This window comes from Caretta caretta, chromosome 5 (genome assembly GCF_965140235.1).
Source record: "Caretta caretta isolate rCarCar2 chromosome 5, rCarCar1.hap1, whole genome shotgun sequence".
Classification (NCBI taxonomy): domain Eukaryota; kingdom Metazoa; phylum Chordata; order Testudines; family Cheloniidae; genus Caretta; species Caretta caretta.
In genome coordinates this window covers 11,000,106-11,014,014 of record NC_134210.1, presented here as the reverse complement: position 1 = coordinate 11,014,014, position 13,909 = coordinate 11,000,106, and the positions used below count along the sequence as shown (strand labels likewise).

General features: G+C 40.6%; 1 protein-coding gene across 1 annotated transcript in view; it reads left to right on the top strand.

Moving 5' to 3' along the window:
- The window catches only part of RIT2 (Ras like without CAAX 2), a 280,882-nt gene that overhangs the window by 72,750 nt on the left and 194,223 nt on the right, over positions 1–13,909 (top strand). Inside the window, exon 2 of the mRNA XM_048851256.2 lies at positions 7,771–7,827. Within this exon, the coding sequence (XP_048707213.1) occupies positions 7,771–7,827 (57 nt within the window). The remainder of the gene's footprint in view (positions 1–7,770; positions 7,828–13,909) is intronic.

The window sequence follows — 13,909 nt, the reverse complement described above, 5'->3', positions numbered from 1 at the left end:
CCCAATCTGGAGAAGGCTAACGAGCGCCTCTGGGCTCAGTCCCTACCAAGATAGATACACCTGCAGAGCTTTCCCCAGCTGGAGGAGCAAGCTTACCGAGAAGAGCCAGTCATAGGAAGAGGTGGCAACCAGGAAGAAAGCTGCTGTGTCTTGAAAGGAGCTGACTCTTGCTACAGAGTAGCTGAGAGGGAGAAAGCTGACAAGACTCCACCATCCACAATGAGTTACCAAAACCCCAAAACAACCCTTGAAAGGGAGAAAGGGCTCTGAAGCCACCTCAGTCTCACCCCTGAGACAGGCCCTTCCTGTCACAGAGCCCCAGAGTAATTTGGTCAGAGCCAGAGCATGTTTGATCGGGGACTGTGTGTGTGTATGAATGGTGGGAGGAAGGCAGGTAATAACAATGTTAGATGGGGTGAGATTTGAGTTACTACAGAGAATTATTTCCTGGGTATCTGGCTGGTGAATCTTGCCCATATGCTCAGAGTTCAGCTGATTGCCATATTTGGGGTCGGGAAGGAATTTTCCTCCAGAGCAGATTGGAAGAGGCCCTGGAGGTTTTCGCCTTCCTCTGTAGCATGGGGCATGGGTCACTTGCTGGAGGATTCTCTGCTCCTTGAAGTCTTTAAACCATGATTTGAGGACTTCAATAGCTCAGACATAAGTGAGAGGTTTTTCGCAGGAGTGGGTGGGTGAGATTCTGTGGCCTGCGTTGTGCAGGAGGTCAGACTAGATGATCATAATGGTCCCTTCTGACCTTAATATCTTTGAATCTATGAAAAGTAGGAAAAGAGAGACAAGAATATTTACTTAAAACATCATAGAATACTCATACATTTTTCTTATTAGTGTATGAAATTAATTTGTTCTGGAGAAGAACTTTGATTCCGATACCACTCTCACTGAAGAAACCTGTTTATTTCAGTGGGTTCAGGGACTGCCTAGGGGCAAACTGAGTCAGATTCTATTAATAGATTCCAAGACCAGAAGGGACCAGTATGAGTCTGACCTCCTGTATAACACCAGCCATAGGAACTTCCCCAAAATCATTCTTAGAGTAGATCTTTTAGAAAATAAATCCAATCTTGATTTAAAATTGTCAGTGATGGAGAATCCCCCACAACCCTTGTTCCAATTGTTCCAGTGGTTAATTACCCACACTGTTAAAAATGAATGCCTATATCCATTCTGAATTTGTTGAGCTTCATCTTCCAGCCATTGGTCTCATTATACCTTTCTCTGCTAGACTGAAGAGCCCATTACTGAATATTTGTTTCCCAGGTAAATAATTATTGACTGTGATCAAATCACCCCTTAACCTTCTCTTTCTTAAGCTAAACCATTGAGCTCTTTGAGTCAGTCACTATAAGGCAAGTTTCCTAATCCTTTAATCATTTTCATTGCTCTTCTCAGAACCCTTCCCAATTTATCAATATTCTTCTTGAATTGTGGGCACTAGAACTGGACAGAATTCCAACATCAGTCACACCAGTGCCAAATACAAAGGTAAAATAGCCTCTCTACTTCTGTTTGAGTTTCCCCTGTTTAAGTATCCTACAATCCCATTCATTCTTTTGGCCACAGCATCACATTGGGAGCTCATGCTCAGCTGATTATCCACCATGACCAATCTTTTCTAGAGGCACTGCTTCCCAGGATAAGGTCCCCCATTTTGTAAGTACTTTTTTTTTTAAATTTCCTAGATGTGTACATTTGTATTCAGATGTATTAAAACACATATTGTTTGTTTTCACCCAGTTTACTAAGCAATCCAGAATGCTCTGAATCTATAACCAGTCGTCTTCATTCTTTACCACTTCCCCAATTTCTGTGTTATCTGCAAACTTTAGCAGTAATGATTTTATGTTTTCTTCCAGGTCATTGATTAAAATGCTAAATAGTATAGGGCCAAGAACTGATCCCTGCATAGCACCACTGGAAACACACACCCTTGATGACAGTTGCCAACTTACGATTACATTTGGAGATCTATCTTTTAGCAACTTTTTAATCCATTTAATGTATGCCATGTTCATTTTATATTGTTCTAGTTTTTTAATCAAAATGTCATGCAGTATCAAGTCAAACTCCTTAGAGAAGTCGAAGTATATTAAGTCAACACTATTACCTTTATCAACAAAACTTGAAATCTCATTAAAGAAACAATTTCAATTAGCTTGGACATGATCTATTTTCCACAAACTCATGTTGATTTTCATTGATTACATGCTCTCCTTTAATTCTTGAGTAACCAAATCCCATATCAGTGGTGTCATTATCTTATCTGGGATCAATAATAGGCTCTCAGGTCAATAATTACACAGGTCATCCCATTTACCCTTTTTTTAAAAATATGGCACAATATTAGCTTTCTTCCAATCTTTTAGAACTTCTCCAGCTTTCCAAGACTTACTGAAAATCAACATTAACAGTTCAGCAAAACTCTTGGATGCAAGCTATCTGGACCTGTTGATTTAAAAATGTCTAACTTTATTGGCTTTTGTTTAAAATCCCAGAGATACTGATGGAATAGAAAGAGTGTTATCATCACCATATAATGACACTATATCATCTGCTTTTACCCAAATATATAACACACATATTTATTGACTATTTCTGCCTTCTCTGCATTATTATTGATAAGTATACCATTTCCATCTAGTAACAGACCAGTACCATTGTCAGGATTCTTTTTGTTTCTGATACATTTAAAAAACTCCTTATTTTTGTAACTCTGCTGTCTGAATATTTCTCTTTGTGTCCCTTTGTTTACCTTATCAATTTTCTACTATTCCTGACTTCTGATTTGTATTTATTAATATCAACTTCCCCTTTCTTCCATTTGTTATTATTATTATTTATTATTTATTATAGTTGCCTTCACTTCCCCTCTAAACCAGGTCTTTTTTTTAACCTGCACACCTTCTTCCTCTATTTTTGTATTCAGAGTAACAGCCGTGTTAGTCTGTATTCGCAAAAAGAAAAGGAGTACTTGTGACACCTTAGAGACTAACCAATTTATTTGAGCATGAGCTTTCATGAGCTACAGCTCACTTCATCGGATGCATACTGTGGAAAGTGTAAAAGATCTTCTACACTTTCCACAGTATGCATCCAATGAAGTGAGCTGTAGCTCACGAAAACTTATGCTCAAATAAATTGGTTAGTCTCTAAGGTGTCACAAGTACTTCTTTAATTTTTGTATTGTTGCTTTTTGGGCATCTGGTAAACTGTTCTTAAATGACTCCCAGTTATAATTTCACTGGCTCCAGCTGAGTTGTGCTTTCTTATACCTTTAGTGAATTTGACTCCTAAAAGACTAAAGTTCACTATGTAGCTGCTTAATAGGTCTGACATGGGCACTGCACATTTCAATGCCGCCCCACACCAGTGGGCCTCAATTTATCTAGAAATGACCATGTAAATCCAGTCTTCTTGCACATTAGTGTAAACAGCCAGTACAATGCCTATGAACCCATAGAAATTGAAACTAGATACATTCAGACTGGAAATAAGGTATACATTTTTAACTGTGCAGGTAATTAACCACTGGAACACCTTATCAAGAGTTGGAAAGGATTTTACATTACTTTCAATTTTTAAATTAAGTTTGAATGTTTTTTTCTGAAAGATATCCTGTAGTTCAAACAGAATTCTGGGGGGAAGTTCTATGGACTGTGTACTACAGAAGGTCAGACTAGATGACCACAGTGGTCTCTTCTGACCTTAGAATCATTTAAATCTATGAACAACAAAATTTCTTCTTAAGTCCTGTGCTACGGATTTAATAGGGATATAAATGGTGCACCGTCTTTATGCTGGTTCATGGAAAACGGGAAAGTTTAATCCTGAATCCCTGGCTTCTGATGAGAATTTCAGCAATTGTTTCAGTTTTCACAATAGATTTTGTGACATGGACATTGGTCCACTGGGAACTGGATTGAGAATGGATTAGTGGAGGGTACCTTCAAGAGAGCTGGCAATAGCACCCACAAGGGAATGGAACTAGTTGGATCCATTTGCTGTGTAGACAGTGTGTGATCTCAGAAAAGTTGCAATGAAGACTTGTATGCCTGAATCTTATGGGATGTGTCTCAGTGGTTCCACGTCTGGTAACAAACTGAGAATATGACATTGGGCATTAACATATTTCTCACAAGCCACCAAATAGTTATCAGATGGGGGTCTCTAAAACCTTGCTGAGTTAAAAACAGGTGGCCTGGATATAGAAGTACCCAAATGCATACAGTACTCAAAACAGTAATGCATTTGATTGTGCACAAGATTGAAAACATTAATGTAACTGCATGTTGTTTTATTCACCCATGGTATGTGGACTTTAAATAAGCTTTTTAACACACTTATCCTGTCTGTGTGGCTATGAATTTATAATGCTGCTCCTTAACATTTATATTTGTCTACCCTAAATATGCAATATTTTATTAACATGGTAATAAATATTTAATCCAGCTTTTCTGTAACATTTTTTTCAGGACATCTTGTTAACCCATGATTCCCTAAGATAACAGCAGGAAAGAGTATTTCAACAAAGTAATGCAATTCTGGACTAATTTAAATAAATAATTTTCAAAGTAGGGATGCTGTAGTGTCTATCCGCTCTGCCATTCAAGATATCCTGGTTAGAATCTCATTTTTGATTTAACATGTCATAATAGGTAGCTGGGACCAGGGAAGAGGTACTATATTCAGCCTTTGGGTTGGGAAGTGTATTTTATATGTATCCTAGGGGAGGTAGCATGGCCTGGTAGACTGAGCATTGGACTTGGATTTGAGACCTGAGTTCATTTCCTGGCCATGGCATACTGGGTGACCTTGGGCAGCTTGCTGCCCTGCCATGTGCCTCAGTTTGCCAGTCTGTAAAATAGGAATAATGGTACTGATCTCTCTTATAAGGTGTTTTGAGATCTGCTGATGAAAAGCACTATATAAGAGCGAGGTATAATTATGTTACAATATGACATATTGCCAACTCCAACCATTCAAAAATGATGAGTTAAGCTCCACTAAAAGTCATGAGATTGTTTTAAAAATCATGAGATTTTTTTAAACCACTTTGATTTTGTTTTATTAACCTTCCGGTTCTGAGCCTTTATGGTCAACTCCTTTCACATTTTCAACCATTTCCCTGAAACCTTTAGGGCTACAAAGTTACTTTTTTTTCTTTTCAGTGAAAGCTGAGTTCCTCATGCAATCTCTTTGACACTGGTGAAACACCAAAATATTGTGACATGCTATAAAATCAGGAGAGTTGGCAGCACAGCTTGTTTAAGCAAGAAGTGGCATTGATGGGATTTGAGACCCCATCCAGATTCTCTTAGCAAACAGAAGTCACAAACACAAGTCTCTTAGCAAACAATGTCAATTGACCCAAGCAAGCTGAAACTCAGTCTAGTTCTGATGGTCTTTATGAGGGTTATGTACCACTTAATCCCTTAAAATAAGATTTAAGTGTGACTTACATGTTGCTGGCCATCTGCACAGAGATCAATTTCACCCCCAGGAAACACTACACCAAAAAATGCTATGAGTTTCGTTTCTGGCCGGCTGAAATGACTTTTCTAAAACTTTTATTAGTGGATAACATTCAGGCATAAAATAATCGGATGGGAGGAAACTTGATTCCACATAGTGTAAAGAAGGATTGTTTGTCTCTTACATCATATTTAATGAGAGTTCATGTTTGAAAGAAGCATCAGATATGAAATCAGGTACTGCAGTTGATGTTACTTTGGGCTTGTCTACACGACAAAATTAAGTCAACTTAAGTCGCCATACTGTCACCGCAGTAATTAAAATGGTGGTTCATGTCCACACTTGCTCCTTCTGTAGGTGGCACGCCTCCTCACCAGGAGCACTTCCACTGACTGAAGTGGGGCATTGTGGGACACTTACAGCTAAAGCCCAGCAGCCCTGGGGTTGACAACCTCAGCTGTAGGCATGGGGCTCAGAGCTGCTGCCCTCTCCCGCCGTCAGCAAGATGCAGGCTCACAGATGGACTCTTCCCACACCCTGGTGCTGACACTCCAAGCTTTCAGTGCCAGGAGCCCCAGCTGTGAGCCCAGCACCCAGCTGACAACTCGGGCTGTCAGCGTTGGGGACGGGGGGTGGGGGGAGGCCCATTCAGGGCTGACAGCCAATAGCCAATGTAGGTAACGCAGTGTCTACCCAGACACTTTGTCCCCTAACAACATCAACATAAGTGCTATGCCTCTCATAGAGGTGGAGTTATTATGTTGGTATAGAGGGCCACTTACTTTGGCAGAAGCAGCATTGTAGTGTAGAACCTGACATAATTAGGTAGCCATAAACTGCCTTATGGTGACCTAACTCAGTAATGTAGGCCAAGCCTTTGTACAGTTCTGAATTATTCATATAGGATGATGAGGTTTTGGTAGGAAAGGTGTGAATCAGAAGAATCTGTTACACACTCACCTTAAGGACTCTTCTTGGACCTCATTTATTTTTCTCTTCAACATTGAAAACAATTTCTCCATCTGATGATACTTTCTAAATACTTTACTTTATAATGCTTGCTTAATCATGATGGTTCCTTTACTGAGATACCTCATGGGGCACCTGATGAAGAGTACGAGTGTGCTATTGTATAACTGGGAGAATATGAGCAACAGTTTTGTTTAAGGGAGATATTTGACCAGTGCCAAGGTGTTACATAGTATTTATCCAGATGCTAAATAGACATGACAGTCTCATCTCTGACCTTTTAGTAAAAAAACTGCTCAATAAAGTTTTAAAAAAAGAAGAAACTGAGGTGTATTTCAATGAACATAATGTTTAATATTGTATTTTTCCATTATTGTATTTAAATATATATTAACACAATGTCCACAGATTTTTCATTAAAACTTTCTGTTCCTCATTGCCCCATCTGCAAAAGGGAGGTATTTTCCTACCTCACAAGAATAAGTTCTTAATGTCTGGAAAGCCTATAAAGATCTTTATATTTATGAGGTACTTTGGCATCATTTCCTCCTACCCGCTCACCCTTTATAAGCTCTTTCTTTGGAGTTACATGGGTTTAATAATCCATATATACTGCGGTTCCTGGTCTGGGGATGACCAAGAGGCAGCATTGTTTCTCCATTAACCACACACATTTTTATGGGTAAATTAATACAGATTGGGCCAACTTTAACATAGCTAACATTCCCTCTGCACTGTTGAATCCCTCTTTGGAGAAGAGCGGTGTTACAAGGGCAGTAGCTAACTTGCGGCCTGGAGGGCTGATGTTCCATGTCCCTTTGGTGCATGGATCTCTTTGGTTTTATCCTCTAAAACTTCTTGTTGTTCTGTGGGGCATGCAGACCCTGATGCTACATGAGAATCATATTGTTTGAAATCGTTTCCATGCATTATTTTCACAATGGGGATGAGCTGGCCAATAATTGTCCCCTGGGTAGTCCCAATTAAGACCAAGTTAAGACATTCACAAGCTATTTTTATCAACCTGTCTTAGCCTGCTACAAGATGGCTCCCTAGAGGATATCCTCTTATCCTATTTTAAATTACTGTAGTGATTGGCATCTACTAAAGCTGGGCAAACAGTCTGCAGAGAAAGGCACACAAAATCAATCGGGCTTTGTCTTGTGCAATTGCAAATATCAGCCATGTGCTTGGACCATTGGCTGATGTTTGGCTTTGTGAATTCTGCCTACATTTTCCTCTGCTTTATTTCACCCCATATCTCTTCACTGTTTCCTTTTGTAACCTCTCTCTTTTTCTCCTTCTCAGCAATGACAATGCAGTTCATAAGCCATCGGTTCCCTGATTACCATGATCCAACCATAGGTGAGTACAGATTGTTCTTTTCTTTATTCCATCCAGTCTGGCTGCTCTATGAGATTTACCCCAGTAGCTCTCAACCTGTCCACACTGGGATCCCTTTTCTTTAGTGGGATTCCCCTTGCAATTAGCAAGATGGGAATAGCAGGGCCATGGCAACCATCTAGCAATGCTTTGTGAAGTGCCTGGGAGTTATAACTTTCAAACTGAGAATATTTGTTTGATGGTCATTTGGTTGGTCATGGTCATGTGATAGACAGTTGGTCCTCAGATGATGGAGTCTCATGTTGATGATTCAGCCCACACTATTGGTGAACACATATATGCGAGGTCAGATTAATGCAAGAACCAGAAACACTGCTACATGTAGCACAGACAGGATTGTCCATGACCACTGCAGGCTGTTGCATCCTTGCTTTGCACTGTTCACCTTTTCCACATTATGTCTTAATGCACCAGGTTTCAAAGTGGTTAATGGTTGCATGCCACATCTGCCACCACCTTGCTCTGTCACCAGTGGCACCAAACAATGTTGCATGCTGGTTCCCACACTCTTTTTTCACATACTTTGATGGATGCATTTCAGGGCATCAACAGAGGAGTATTTATCCATTCTTCACTGATGGGAAGTTGTTCCCATGCCCACATGAAAGAGGCAGATTTAGTTATTAAGGAGCCTTTATTTGCTGATGACTGTGTACTGGTTGCACACTCAATTGGTGATGCTCAGTTTATAACTGATCACTTCACTTGTGCAGTCAATTGTTTTGGTTTCACAATCAGCCTGAAGAAAACTGAAGTATTGTACCAAACAGTATCAGGCAATGCACATCTTTACCCAATTATTAAGATAAACACTGCTCCGATGAAGTGAGCTGTAGCTCACGAAAGCTCATGCTCAAATAAATTGGTTAGTCTCTAAGGTGCCACAAGTACTCCTTTTCTTCTTACTGCTCCTCTTGTCTCTGCGGTGAAGTTTTGCTACCTGGGGAGTTTGCTGTCACAGAATGCCACAATTGATGAAAACATGATCCATCATATAGTCAAGGCGAGCTCTACACTTGTGATGCCAGTCCTGAAACACTGTGAAAGAAAACTCTTTTACCAATAGGTGAGTGAAGCCATGAAATCTAATTAATGCTATATGTTAACAAGGGCAGCATTCGCTTGTGGAAAAGGCCTATTCAACATCCTGTGTTATTCCATCGTAGGGAGAAAATGCTCAAACTCTATGGTTTGCTTTCCTATTTTCAAACCATTTCTTATCAAGATAAACATTATTGCTGTTTTTATGAGAAAATAACTGTGACTACTGGGTTTACTGCACGATAGATGCAGTTTACTGCACGATAGATAGGGTCACACTCTCTTCTGGGTTAGTTCTCTTGATTTCAATGGACTTATGCCATCAGAGAATTTTTCCTGTAATAAATAAAGGGTTGAGAGTCATCCAGGAGAACACTTTCAAATCTATCTTCTTTAGAAACTTGCATCTGTTTTAAGGATCACATTGTTGAGCCAGGGTGGGAAGGGCCTGAGCTGGAAAAGAAGTCCAGTTTGGAGCCTCACACTACAAGAAGGATGTGGAAAAATTGGAAAGCATCCAGCGGAGGGCAACAAAAATGATTAGGGGACTGGAACACATGACTTATGAGGAGAGGCTGAGGGAACTGGGATTGTTTAGTCTTTTAAGGTTTTTAAGGTCAGTCTTGATAAAGCTCTGGCTAGGATGATTTAGTTGGAGATCGGTCCTGCTTTGAGCAGGGGATAGGACTAGATGACCTCCTGAGGTCCCTTCCAACCCTGATATTCTATGATTCTTTGATTCTGGTTGATTCCACTGGATTTCCTCTTGGGGTTCAGTGACTGTGTGAGCAGGAGAGGCAGATCTGGTTGAAAGAGTGCAGAGTGGGTTCCCTTCCACACGAGGAGTTAAGAGCTGCACGTGAAGAGCTGCACACAGGGAAGCCATTTAGAGTGCACAGCAACAAGAAGTTTTACTAGACCTTCAAAATCCAGGATCTATGCTGCATAGTCTTGCATGCCATCTACTAGCATTTGACCTATTAACTGTTTATCGATATATAGGAATCTCTCTTTTCTAGAGCACTCCTGTAACAACAGGCTAGTCTGGAGCAGGGTTGTACCGTGGCCTCTTCCTTCCCCACATCTCTGTAAGAAAGCTAGCTGAACAGGCAGCGCTGTCCAGGAGTGGTGCCACCACTTCCCAGAAGGATTACATACAGTCCAGCCCCACGTTTTCGGCTTATTACTTTGAATTGCTGTTTCCAATCACTGTTACAAATGTTCTGACTCTCATTATCCATCGGTTACTACTGCTTGATTCTGAGGTCAGGCATTGTTATAGATCTTAGAGGTACCACCTTTAAAAGGAGCAGTGAGTAATGAGTGCAGATTTATCCCTTTGGACATCCACTGGGCACATCCATCACCTCGGATTACCTTCACTGAACATTCTGTACTGACAGATGGCTGAAAGCACGTCTATCTGGCTCTAAAGAAAAAAAGCATGAAAGCAGAAGTCTGGAAGTGTCCTCTGGGAGGACTTCATTCCTTTCATTCTTTCCAGATCTCTTCATTTCTTTGCTCTCTGAATAAAGGCAATAGCTAATAGTTTCTTTTGTTGGACAAGGGTTAAGTTTTCTCCTGTGTTATCTGGGTGAATCGTAAATATAATTAATGACAAGTTCAGTCTGTGAACCACACCCTACTAGGGTGAACAGGAATCTAGAAGGAAGTAAGGTCTCTCCTTGTTTGTAGCAATCAATGAGTTCTCAAAATTTTTCAGTCTGAGATGGCAGAGCTGTTGCCATCTTGTCATGGGCTAAGAGCTCCCAGGTGTTGAGGTCAATTTTGAAAGGTTGGAAGTTGGTCTTGAGAGAGAGTCTTTGTAATGTTTGCTTGGTCTGCTCCTAAAACGAGTTCCAATCTTCAATTCTTTGTAAAAGATTGTTTTCGGTATTCTACTGTCAGACGTACAGACCACATGACTGTACCATCTCAGCTGCACTCTTACTATGAAAGCTTCAGTGCCTGTGATCTTGAGGCATTCAAGGACCTTGGTGTTTAGAATTAAATCATAGAATCATAGAATATCAGGGTTGGAAGGGACCCCAGAAGGTCATCTAGTCCAACCCCCTGCTCAAAGCAGGACCAATTCCCAGTTAAATCATCCCAGCCAGGGCTTTGTCAAGCCTGACCTTAAAAACCTCTAAGGAAGGAGATTCTACCACCTCCCTAGGTAACACATTCCAGTGTTTCACCACCCTCTTAGTGAAAAAGTTTTTCCTAATATCCAATCTAAACCTCCCCCACTGCAACTTGAGACCATTACTCCTCTTTCTGTCATCTGCTACCATTGAGAACAGTCTAGAGCCATCCTCTTTGGAACCCCCTTTCAGGTAGTTGAAAGCAGCTATCAAATCCCCCCTCATTCTTCTCTTCTGCAGGCTAAACAATCCCAGCTCCCTCAGCCTCTCCTCATAACTCATGTGTTCCAGTCCCCTAATCATTTTTGTTGCCCTTCGCTGGACTCTCTCCAATTTATCCACATCCTTCTTGAAGTGTGGGGCCCAAAACTGGACACAGTACTCCAGATGAGGCCTCACCAATGTCGAATAGAGGGGAACGATCACGTCCCTCGATCTGCTCGCTATGCCCCTACTTATACATCCCAAAATGCCATTGGCCTTCTTGGCAACAAGGGCACACTGCTGGCTCATATCCAGCTTCTCGTCCACTGTCACCCCTAGGTCCTTTTCCGCAGAACTGCTCCCTAGCCATTCGGTCCCTAGTCTGTAGCTGTGCATTGGGTTCTTCCGTCCTAAGTGCAGGACCCTGCACTTATCCTTATTGAACCTCATCAGATTTCTTTTGGCCCAATCCTCCAATTTGTCTAGGTCTTTCTGTATCCTATCCCTCCCCTCCAGCGTATCTACCACTCCTCCCAGTTTAGTATCATCCGCAAATTTGCTGAGAGTGCAATCCACACCATCCTCCAGATCATTTATGAAGATATTGAACAAAACCGGCCCCAGGACCGACCCTTGGGGTACTCCACTTGATACCGGCTGCCAACTAGATATGGAGCCATTGATCACTACTCTTGCCATTTAATTGCCATTATTCACCATAGACATTGTAGTTGGGATTGGTCCAAGCAATTTAGGTGGTGTTGATAAGTAATTCACATATTGCAGCCATAGAGGAAAGTGGTAATGACAATAGAACTGTAAACATCAATTTTCATTCCCAGTCTGACAGCATATTCATTCCAGAGATGACACTGGTGATTTCTGAAGGCCTCGTAGCCTGCGCCAATGAACTTTGTAATGTTGTCAATTATTGCATCCCATGAAATGATACTCCCTAGGATGCAAAATTTGTCACCAACTTTGAGTGGTACATCATTGACAGACCCAACTGGAATAGTTGCAGTACTTCTCAGTTGAGACTGGACCATGACTTCTGTCATCTTCAGGCTGATTGTTAAACCAAAATGTTTTCCTGCATGTGCAAAGCAGCCAGAGAGCAACTGAATGGTCCTGAGGTTATGGGCCAATAAAGCACAATCACCAACTAACAGTAATTTACGAATAGTTGTCTTTATAACTTTTCTCTTCGCATGCAGGCAATAAGTCACCTCCATCCATACGGTATTGCATATAAATGCCACAACCAATGTCTCTGAATTTCTCTATTAAAACATCAGCAAAACATGATGCTAAATAACATTGGAACAAGAACACAGCGTTGTTTTATTCCATCAGTGACAACAAAGGCAGCTGAGAAGCAGTCTTGGTCAAGGACACAAACTGCATTCCTGTGTGAAAAGATTTAATAATGTTGACAAACTTATCAGGGCAACCAAATTTGCAGATGTCTGTCCACAGACCATCTCGATTTACAGTGTCAAAGGCCCTAGTAAGGTCAAAAGAAACAACATATAGGTCTTAATAGTGCTCACAACATTTCTCCTGACTTTGTGGAATAATAAACTGTTAGTATTATGTACCCAGGACAATATCTAAGACTTTTATGACCATTTAAAGAAAAATCACACACACAAAAAAGAATGTGAATATCAGATCTAAAGAGAACTAAACTACAAGAAAATCTCAACATGCACATTCATTGCACTCAGGAAAACAGTGAATAAACAGAAATGAGAAAAAAGTGGGGGAGAAGAGAACCATTATAGTCATTGAGAACAATAAGTCACACACTCATCTTTAACATTAACTTGTCTATCATCTACCATATATTTAACTGTGTATTGTCATAATCCCAGATTGTGGGCCTCTAGGCACTACCATAATATGAAAAATAATTATCAATAAAGAGATAGAAGTGATTATGATGTATTATGTTAATCACAGTAGCACTTTCAGGCACCAGTCAGAATCAAGAGCCCATTGTGCACAAACACATAATAAGAGACAGTCGCTATCCTAAAGAGATTACAATCTATATAGATAAGACATACAGTAGGAAGGGAAATAGAGGAACAGAAAAATGAAATAGCTTTCTAAAGGTTGCACAGCAAATCAATGGAAGAGCTGGATATGAACCAAGTACCCTAACTACCAGACTCCGATGTCTCTCAAGATGTGCTGAGAAATGCTCAGTTTCTATTCCTGCTATGGAATATGTACTAAATGGAAAACAAAATAGTGGAAGCTTTATTGTCACATCTGGGACCCTGCACTCTCTTAGGATCAAGCTCCCCATTCAGCATACTACAAACCAATTGGAATGTGTATAACTCACCAGTAAGTGAGGATTACAGGTCCCCCTCTGCTTCTGATCCACAAAGAATATGAGTAGTTACAACCCCCTCCCCCAGCTACAGAGAGTTGGCTCTTTAGTTCAAGCTGGAGCTGTTTATACCTTTAGCTGTGGATATCCCCAGTTCAATCCCTGGTGTGCTAGCCAAGAATGCAATTGTCAACAGTACAACCAGAGACAAAATGAAAGAAATAATATATTGTCTGAATTGTAAGAGAATTCTAAAACATCCCCAGTAGGCTGTCAGAAAACCAGCTACAGTTGTACCATGAACAATGGA